Source organism: Rhagoletis zephyria, unplaced genomic scaffold, assembly GCF_001687245.7.
Source record: "Rhagoletis zephyria isolate East Lansing unplaced genomic scaffold, Rhagoletis_zephyria_1.1 Rzeph_scaffold_14614, whole genome shotgun sequence".
Classification (NCBI taxonomy): domain Eukaryota; kingdom Metazoa; phylum Arthropoda; class Insecta; order Diptera; family Tephritidae; genus Rhagoletis; species Rhagoletis zephyria.
The window spans coordinates 4,250-14,100 of NW_016171683.1; the positions used below are offsets into that span (position 1 = coordinate 4,250).

Here is a 9,851-nt window from a genome sequence, read left to right on the forward strand (position 1 = left end):
ATAGGTGGAACCAAAGAACGCAGATGATGCTTACGTAAATCAGCGAGAATTTACACGAGTAGTGAACTAGGAACGTTCTCTAGATGCGTCTCTAGGTTGGCTCTTCGAACGGGACTAATATTGAATAACTTTATGAAAAACGGTTTATAAAACTTTTTTTGTAAATATTTTACATTTTAAGTGCATCTCCTGAGGATTTCAACTGCCTTTGCCAGAATTCTATAAATAAAAAAAAAAAAAGTTTTTTACTTAATTTGAGCCCCTGAATAGGAATGTGATCTCCCTTAATTTTCCCCCAAAAAAAAGCGTAGCTCAGAAAAAACATAGGAAACACGTTTTTTGATCGAACGAGTTTATTACAGTTAAATTAGGGCCGAACAATGGAATCTGACGATTCTTTTCCACCACACAACCACAAAAATATTAATTTTTTATATACTACAACAAGAAAGTTATCACACATCAAAACCTTTAACGCTAGTATCATCAAGTCGATTTTCTTGCGTATTTTTTTCTTTAAGAGTTGAATATTTTTTATACAGATTTTTAATAAAACCCAAACCTTTTTTTATTTGCTAATTTTTACATTCTAAGTTATTTTGTGTTAGCATTCATAAGTGGTGGTCAAATTCCAGAAAGGTTTTGCTCCGTCGCATCGCAATGGTTTCTACAAAGGATTAAAGTTCCCTCTTTTTCGTGAAAATTAGTATAATTTTTCATTACATTCGGTTACCCTTAGAAAAATTTGGTGCTTAATATTTTAGCGGAAATTTTAACCATCTATAAGCAATTTTTTAAACAGTGGGTCAAAAAGGCCCGCTCTGGTGGCAGTTGATGGGTAAAACTGTTGGAAAAACAATAGACTACCCTTGTTTTCTATCTACAACCCGCAAAAAATCATAAGAACTCCATAATTTAACATAACGGTAGATTAGATTATTACAAAAATTTATTAATAGCGTCATAAATTACTCCAATATCTTAACTTTTTAACCAATTAATTTTTTTAATTTCTTTTAATTTAAATAGTGCATACGGATCTGTAAAGAGCATACATAACCATATATGTATGTATGTATTTATGTATATACCTCAGACCTTTTTCTGTTCACCCATACATCAGCGCCAGGCACTCAACATTCAACATTTTAACTTAAGTAGGAAGTAACAGTATTAAAATTTAAAACTAATTAAATAGAATTATAATGGGAATTGGCATGGCTAATGCCTAAAGCTGACGACATGACATAATAAAATTAGTGGCCTCGTAGCTCTTTGGAATCTAGCTGCCGCCGCCGCTTCTAATTGAAGTTGACCACGCCGCCACCGCACAGCCTGTCGACGTAAACCACTAATCGTTACCTTAATATAGGAAGGCCCTACCTCACATCGTCGCTGCAATACAAAACACCGAAATTAACTATAAATCTAAAATTCACTATTTGATTGATTATGAAGCATTTCATCGTCCACACATAGTTTTATGAATCAGAAAAATTAGTTAGTTACGGCTTTTCTGCATTTCAGCGACGATGTGAGGTAGAGCCTTTCTATATTAAGGAAAGGATATGTATGTGTTTCTCTCCAAATGTTTTCTATGTGTATCAAGTTTTAATTGTAAAAACCCAGTTTACCACAGTAGTTATTACTCCACAGCGCGAAAATGAACCTTAGAGAAATGTGCTTCTACACATTTTTGAGTGGTACTTCGTTCCAGCAATCGTTTACGTTTAAAAATCTCCCTTTGGATATTCGTAATCATACCTACATATTCAGTGGCACAATAATCTGTTATTAAGTTTAGGGTATACATGTATATAATTGCTTTGGAAATAGACTACTAAAATATGGCTATTACTTGCACCACCATTTACCATAGCGGCTACAACCCCGCCCAGATCGGTTAGTACCTCAATCATTGTCGTCAAGCTCTACTGACGGAATACGCAGGAAGCGTGCAGCACCGATGGGGTCTGTCCATAAGGGCAGAGGCATTAGCAGGGTGGGGTTCAGTGGGCATGCCCAGAGAGACTTCGTTTGGCACATCTGCATTTATTCTGCTAAGGTACGAGTTTAACTTGCTGCAGTAGCCATACCCATCCATCCCGGAATTTCCTTTTACTTATGAGCATTATTCAAACCAACTGTGGAACTTTTTTTGTTGATGAAGTACCCGTTTCTTGTTCCTACTCAGGTTTATTTACCAAACCCAGAGAAAGAATCGAGTCAAATACTTTTCTAAAAGAAGCATTCACAACGCTCTAGTAGCACACCTTCGCGTTGCTTGCTTCGAGCAGGTCATGTAATACGTTTCAAAGGTATGTACATATTAATGATTACAGTACAAGGCGCACACGTTGTACGATCAAGCGAAAACCTGGGTTTTTAACGTCGACTAAGATATAATACCATTAAGGAAAACGAACGCCAATGGCCGGAATCCATTCCAACTGTGGGATATGTGTTTGGAAGCGAACAATTCTATGCTATGGTGGCACAAAAAATGTTTGTAGTGTTAATTCGAAAATACAAACGCTACCGCACGCTTATTTCAAAAGGCTCAAATAATGATATCAGTATGTGTATAAATACGGCAAATTAGACACTTACTTCTATGCTGCAAATGGAACGGCTTTTTTGTAGTTTAAATTGTGATTTTACACAAGTATTTTTGTAAAAACTTCACTAATTTTACTAATATTCAGAGTTTGAAAAACAATTCGCCATCTTTGACATTTCTATTTCATAGGGTATGTTCAGTGTTCGCATACAGAGTTGCATTTGGTAACAACGGCTCCGAAACGATTTTAAAAAAATTTTGTAAGGGGTTTTTTGGTTGGGTTAAATTTTTTCCAAACCCAAATGGGTTCATTATTTGAAATATCATGATAAAAACATGTGAAATATTATCTGTAAATCAAAATTTAAAAATTATAAGGGTGCCAAATTTTTCGTATTTTTTTTACCAAACCTTTCGCGCAGTGAACATACCGAGTGGGTTCATCAGCTGTTGGTTTGTTTACATCCTAATCATAGCCGTTTTTGCGGTGTGGCAGTTTCATTTATCTGCAAAACTACTACTAATTAGATTATTCTGCAATTTATTACAATAATATTAAAAACTTTATAAGATGCATAAGGATGTTTGGTATTGGAATATCAGGGTAATATTTATAAATCTTTTAGTAATTCAAGGGGTATACAAAACGCAAGGTGTAAGGTTTTACTCAAAGGATCGTGTGCTTGAGCTAAGGTTCCATACCACTTTTCCTTTTTGCTTTCAAAATTGAAATAACACTATACTTTGCAGAGAAAAAGTACGAGCAATGTTCCAGCATGCTTATGAGGGTTACTTGGAGCACGCTGCCGGCTATGACGAGCTGCGACCCTTGACGTGTGATGGCGTTGACACCTGGGGTAGCTATTCCCTGACACTAATTGACGCGTTAGATACCCTGGCGACTATGGGTAACTATACCGAGTTTCGAAGAGTAGTAAAACTACTGGAAACCATGGACTTCGAGAAAGACATAAACGTTTCCGTTTTCGAAACAAACATACGAATTGTGGGCGGTTTGCTTTCAGCGCATATGCTGGCAAAACGAGCCGGTGTGACATTGGAGCCAGGGTGGCCATGTCAAGGATCCTTACTACGATTAGCGGAGGACGTGGCAAGACGTTTATTACCAGCATTTGATACAGCTACTGGAATGCCCTACGGTACAGTCAATTTGCGATACGGTGTACCCAAAGGCGAAACATCAGTGACGTGTACGGCTGGCGTGGGGACATTTCTAGTTGAGTTTGGTGCGCTCAGTCGACTCACCGGTAACCCTATTTATGAAGATGTTGCTCTCAATGCAGTCTTCTCTTTGTGGGAGCGCCGCTCGGCAATTGGCCTTTTTGGCAACCACATTGATGTACAAACAGGACGCTGGACTGCATTTGACTCTGGTATTGGAGCAGGTGTTGATTCATTTTTTGAATATCTGGTAAAGGGTTCAATTATGCTCAACCGGCCAGAATTGATGGAGATGTTTCATGAGGCTCGTAAAAATATTGACAAATATCTGAAAAAAGATGACTGGTACGTGTGGGCCAACATGAATAAAGGTCAGGTGACATTGCCAGTTTTTCAATCCCTGGAAGCTTTTTGGCCCGGCGTGCTAAGCATGTTTGGCGACATAGGACCGGCAATGCGCACTTTGATAAAGTACAGTACAGTTTGGCGAAAATATGGCTTTCTGCCTGAATTTTTCAACATACCGCTAGGAGAAGCCTCCGCAAATAGAGAAGTATATCCCTTACGTCCTGAACTGATCGAGTCGGTGATGTATCTATATCGAGCAACGCAAAATCAATTTCTGTTGGAGTTGGGTGAAGACATATTGCAAACAATTGAATTTAGTGCTAAGACACGATGTGGATATGCAACGGTAAATGATTTACATACATATTTCTATAACCAAATTGTGTTGTTATGCTATTCTGAAACATTCAAATCTTTCCACAGATACGCAATGTAGTTACCCATGAGAAAGAGAACCGAATGGAATCATTCTTCCTCGCAGAAACGACTAAATACCTTTACCTCCTTTTCGATGAGGAGAATTTTCTACACAACGACGGTGCCATAGGAGATCGTTTGGAAACTCCATATGGCGAGTGTGCCGTAAACGCAGGTTCCTATATATTTAACACCGAAGCGCATCCAGTTGACATGTCTGCGCTATATTGCTGTCACGACATAAAGGAAGATATTATTGACGGTCTCGACTTGGATATATTTAAGGACGAAGCTTTGCTCAGATCCGATCGTGAAAAATTGATCCTTGAGCGAGAACTGCGTGAAGAATATTTGTGCCAAGAGCAGTCTACTAATAATAAAAAGAATCTAAAATCAATAAAGGACACATCCAACGAAAAAAATCCAATAAAGGCTGAATCCACCGCACCAGTTGACATTGATGTATTTGATGAGTATGACAATCCCGCAGGCGATTTGCTGGTGGAGAATTTTGAACGCATCAAGAATGAACAAAAGTCAAGTCTCCCTTCCGTCGGTACCGCGGAAGTTGTTGAAGAGCAAAGCGTATCATCTAATCATTTAACAGTAAGAGATTTAAACGAGTTTTTCAGTATGCACCGCGATGATTTTCTGCACCCAGATCTGGCGCTGCACTATGTTTTTGGCTTTATGCGTAATTTTACACTGGATGCACCCTTCATAACGGGACTACAATTGTTGCATAAAAATGTAACCGCAGTACTGGGAATCGCAGTGCAAAAAGAGTATGAAAGCCGGACGCGTACACTCTGGGAGCTGTATGAGTTGCAGCAGCAGTATAATGCAAATATTGAGTTGATAACAAGGCTAGGTATACTTGAATTTGACGATAGCGACTTTAAATTGCTTGACCGAGTATTGAGTGCACTTAATAACACTGGTACTGGGGATTTGGCAATGACCGATGAGGCTGAAGATGCTTCACTGCGTTTAATGCTTCGGCAAATGGCTTTATTGCATGCAGACTATCAGCAGACGTTAGTAAACACAACTGCCATGCAAGAGTTCCTATTAAAAATACTTATTAATGGTACCTCCGAGAAGAAACGTAGTTTCGAGCCTTTGCTAAATGACACCGAGATACAAGGACTATTTGAAGAAGGCAATGAGAGGCAAAAATATGCACCGCTGCCGCTATTTGCTCACGTGCGTAGAATTGTGGAGTTCAAAAAACGAATGATTGAAACATTTGACCGCTTACAAGCGTTAATGGCAGAAAGTGAAAGCCAACGTAAGCAGGTAGAAACAGTTAATCCCGATGATACGAGCCAAAATAGAAACTCTAAAAAGGGCGATCAAAAGTCATCGTACGTTAAGAGCCAAAATAAAGATGTGAAGCTTACTAAAGCTGATAATGCTGGTGGTGGCGATTCGGTTTGGGCGCAGTTGGTACAAACGATTTTGCGTAAGACCACAAATCATCGTTACGAATTCAATGAGGCGCTACTGCATGAAAAAACGAGGCTCTCTCTACAAAGTTACACAACGTACAAACATACAAATTCAACAGCAAAAGTGAAAACGCGTAGCGGTTATGAAGTATTCACCTGTGATGCACCCAAGTTCCTGGATAAATTCGCCTATCGTGAATATTACCCATAGCGCTGTTATAAAATTTGCCATCGGTGCCAGTCCTGGTTTATTGGTGCATTGCGTTTATTATACTTAACTATTAATTTCCAAGACTTACAACGAAGTTTAAAACCATTTTCAAAAGGTATCGTGGTTTTGATCCAATAGCCGAGCAGGCTGGGCTAAGGTCTAGTTAAAGAAAAAAAAATTGTTGTAAAGGACAAGCAAAAATGAGTGTTTAATATAAAAAAAAAATATATTTATTATAAAATTTTGCATTTGAAACCAGGTCAAGGAGAGTATNTATTGAAATAGCAGTAATTAAATGCCCCTTTTTCTACATTCCGTACACAGTGCGGCATAAAATTGCCTGAAGTGAAAGGGACGAGATCTCTATTTTGTTTTTAACTAAATATTTTAATCATTGGGAAAATGAAAATGAAGTTAACCAAGTTTGAAAATATATAAATGGTTTTTAAACGTGTCCCCAAAGCTGAAGTTCCATTTCTTTGTAATTATAATTAAGGACAATCACGGTATAACACAACGTATGTATGTATGTATGTATATTTGTTTGTGTGTATGCCGGAATGTAGTATGTATGTATGTATGTATGTATGTACATGTGTATTTACAGAGTTATATAAAATGTTAAATGTATGCACAACTGTGAAGGCGAAATAATAAAGAATTTATTTTTAAAAATTAAATAACTGCGAAACTTATTTGGTTGACTTCCTCAAAACCAACATTCGAAAAGCTATTTAATAGCAAAGTTTTCAACCGACTTCAAATTCAATTTTAATTGTTTTATAATAATTTTTATCGGACTAAAGATATTTACAGTATTGGCCATATCTATAGCACCGCCATTACAAAGTGATATTGTTTGCCATTTATGTTTAATTATTAATTTTTAAGAATTTTCCTTTAAAGTACAGTTCATTCTCTAACAAAACACATATAAACCCAAGTTTTAAACTTTCTAAAATACTACAAAAAAATTAAATAAATTGTCACTTAAATTTCAAACTCTTCTCAGAAGTGCTATAATTTTTTTGAGTACGCAGTTTTAGTCTGATGATGTTTTAGATTTTTTTTTGTCAAATTTGCTTCCATATAACGAATAAACACAATGTATTTATATATGGAAGAAACCCGCAACTCCTTCAGCGAAAAAATTCTAAAAAATCTACGGTAATTTTCAGCCCCTTGGAACTTGCACATTGGTAGACTAAATGTGAATGCGTACTGAAAAAAATGTTAACACTTATGAGAAAAATTTTGAAATTTAGGTGCAAATTTGTTGAATTTTTTTGTAGTTTTCTACAAAGTTTTAAAATTGGGTTTATATGGGTTTTGTTAGAGAATGAACTGTATTTTAATTTAAAATTCCTAAAAATAAATAAATAAATATGAATGGGAAACAATATCACTTTGAAATGGAGGTGCTATTGTATTGGCCAATACTGTATATCAGTAAACTGAGCGTACTTAGCGACGGCCGTTAAACCCACTCAACTAACAGATACATACATATGTACCTACTTTTGGTCCGACCACGCCGAAACAATACGTTTTCTAGACCGATAGTTGAGCTAGACTACCAATTAACGGATTTGGGACCGTTTGTTCAATGCCCAGTTAACACAAATCGGACGCAAAAGCTCCGATTAAATACAATGACTGCTTTATCAATGCATCTTATATGCATCACCATTGTCCCAGTTGGTTTTATAAGAGGAAAGCGTGTTATGTGCGAAGTTAATTGCTTTTAATCGTCCGCATTGTTCCCTGAGATGAGTCTGTATGTAAACAGTAGAGTGTCGTTCTTAATTACAATGTACCGTTAAGGCAGGTCTGAGAGGTCTGACTTTGAACTTGTGTTTGTCTTCGTATTTGACTTCATACTCGCCTTTTTAGTCGTCTTCGCCTTCGGTTTCTTCTCTGCCTTTATATTCGTTCACGCACTCGTGATCATATTCGAATTCGTATTTGCAATCGACTTCATATTCGACTTCGTTTTCGTATTAGACTATTTGTCTTCGTATACGACTTCGTATTAGTCTCCGTAAATTACAGTGAGTTCATCTTCGTATCCGACTTAATATTCGCTTTTTTGTTCTTCTTCGTATGGCATCGAATTCGTCTTCGTATTCGTATTCACCTTCGCTTTCGCAACCGAATTTGTAATCGACTTCGAATTGGCCTTTATTCGTTTTTGGTGTATTTTTCGAGCTAGAGTTTGTGTTTGTATTCGTCTTCATATTCGTCTCCAAATTCGTATTTGCCTTTGTCTTCGACTTAGTGTTCCTATACATCGTGTACGCTATCAATGTTATTGATGGCGGAAATAAGGAAAGGGAAAATGGATGCGATTCCCATGCCCAGCGACCTCGCCGTCGGGTGAAAAGCGCGGGCCGTAAAACGACTCGCCGGCGCGTCGTAATAACGATTCGCTGGCGAACCTTAAAAACGATGTACTAGCGAAATGCAAAACGATGATCAAAACCTTTAACAAAAACCATATAAATTCAATTTCAAATTGTGTGCAATATTTAAGAAAACAAATCAGCAAACATTCCTAAAAATTTCAAACCTTAGAAATCTGAATTAAAAGAAAATATATAAAGCCGTTTTTTTTTTTTAATTTTGTATGGAAATATGAACACGATTTGACGTTGTTTCGAGTTTACCAAAACGACTTTACCAAACCGACGTCGTAACGAAGTTGATTCGAGCTCGCCTTCGCTCTGTGGCAAATTGGGTTAACTTTCGTAATAGTTGCGTTTCAGATGCTTCACGATTTGCAGGTTTTTACGGGAAGTCGTTCCAGGTGACCACCTTCCATAAGGTTTATTAATGGAGAAAACAGCTGTTCTGCAAATCGTGAATATCGTGAAGCATCTGGAACGCAACTAATATTTGCTCATAATGATATCATTCGCATCCCGCAGGACAGATATTTTGGTGAAGCAGCATATCAACAGCAATTTATTAAATTTTTTTTTTCATTTGAATTCAAAGTTTCTCATACGCCTAGTTGCACCAGCATGTATGAATAGGTCTATGAACTCCAATCAAATGCGCCAAATGCCATAAATACAGAAGAGCTTAATTTTTTACGCATTCTGCTTGTCGCATACATACTCCGACTACACACATACATTCAGAGGTATGTACATATATGTATGTATGTAGGTGTGTGTAAGCCGAAAATAACATTTGATAAACAATTCTTTCGTGCATGGTAATGTGATTTACCGCTTTACTGGCATAACTCAATAGGGGTATTCACGATCCGGTGCATACTGTCCAGCATGGTGCATAGATAGCATAAATAGCATGATTGGCTAATTTTGTTGTTGTTTGAACACACCGAATGCACCGAATCGTGAATACCCCTAATGTGTTTCGCAATGTTTTGTGGTGGCATGCGAAAAGTTTAGTGGGAAAACAAAAAACGAACTGCATAGGAAACGCCACTGCACACAACGGAAGTGGAAATTAAACTGCGGCAGTCAGTGTGCAGGCGAACGCCTTCGAAGCCACAACCAATTTGTTTCAGCGGCAGCCACGACGCACGCCAGCATGAGTGTTCGTATTACCCCGCCGAGTGTTAACAAAAAAGCCGACGACGCTGAAGAAGAGGGGGCGGTGCGAGCGGAATTGCCCTACAATTTCGAAAAGGAACTTATAGAAAATCAAAATC

The 9,851-nt window shown here is 37.6% G+C and overlaps 1 protein-coding gene across 1 annotated transcript; it reads left to right on the forward strand.

Moving 5' to 3' along the window:
• Window positions 1-3,044: 3,044 nt before the first annotated feature.
• Edem1 (ER degradation-enhancing alpha-mannosidase-like protein 2) lies at window positions 3,045-6,441 on the forward strand. Its single transcript, XM_017634949.1, has 3 exons — window positions 3,045-3,253; window positions 3,311-4,436; window positions 4,514-6,441. Exons 1-3 carry the CDS (start codon window positions 3,132-3,134, stop codon window positions 6,167-6,169), a joined length of 2,904 nt encoding a protein of 967 aa, XP_017490438.1. The 5' UTR covers window positions 3,045-3,131; the 3' UTR covers window positions 6,170-6,441.
• The last annotated feature ends 3,410 nt before the right edge of the window (window positions 6,442-9,851 follow it).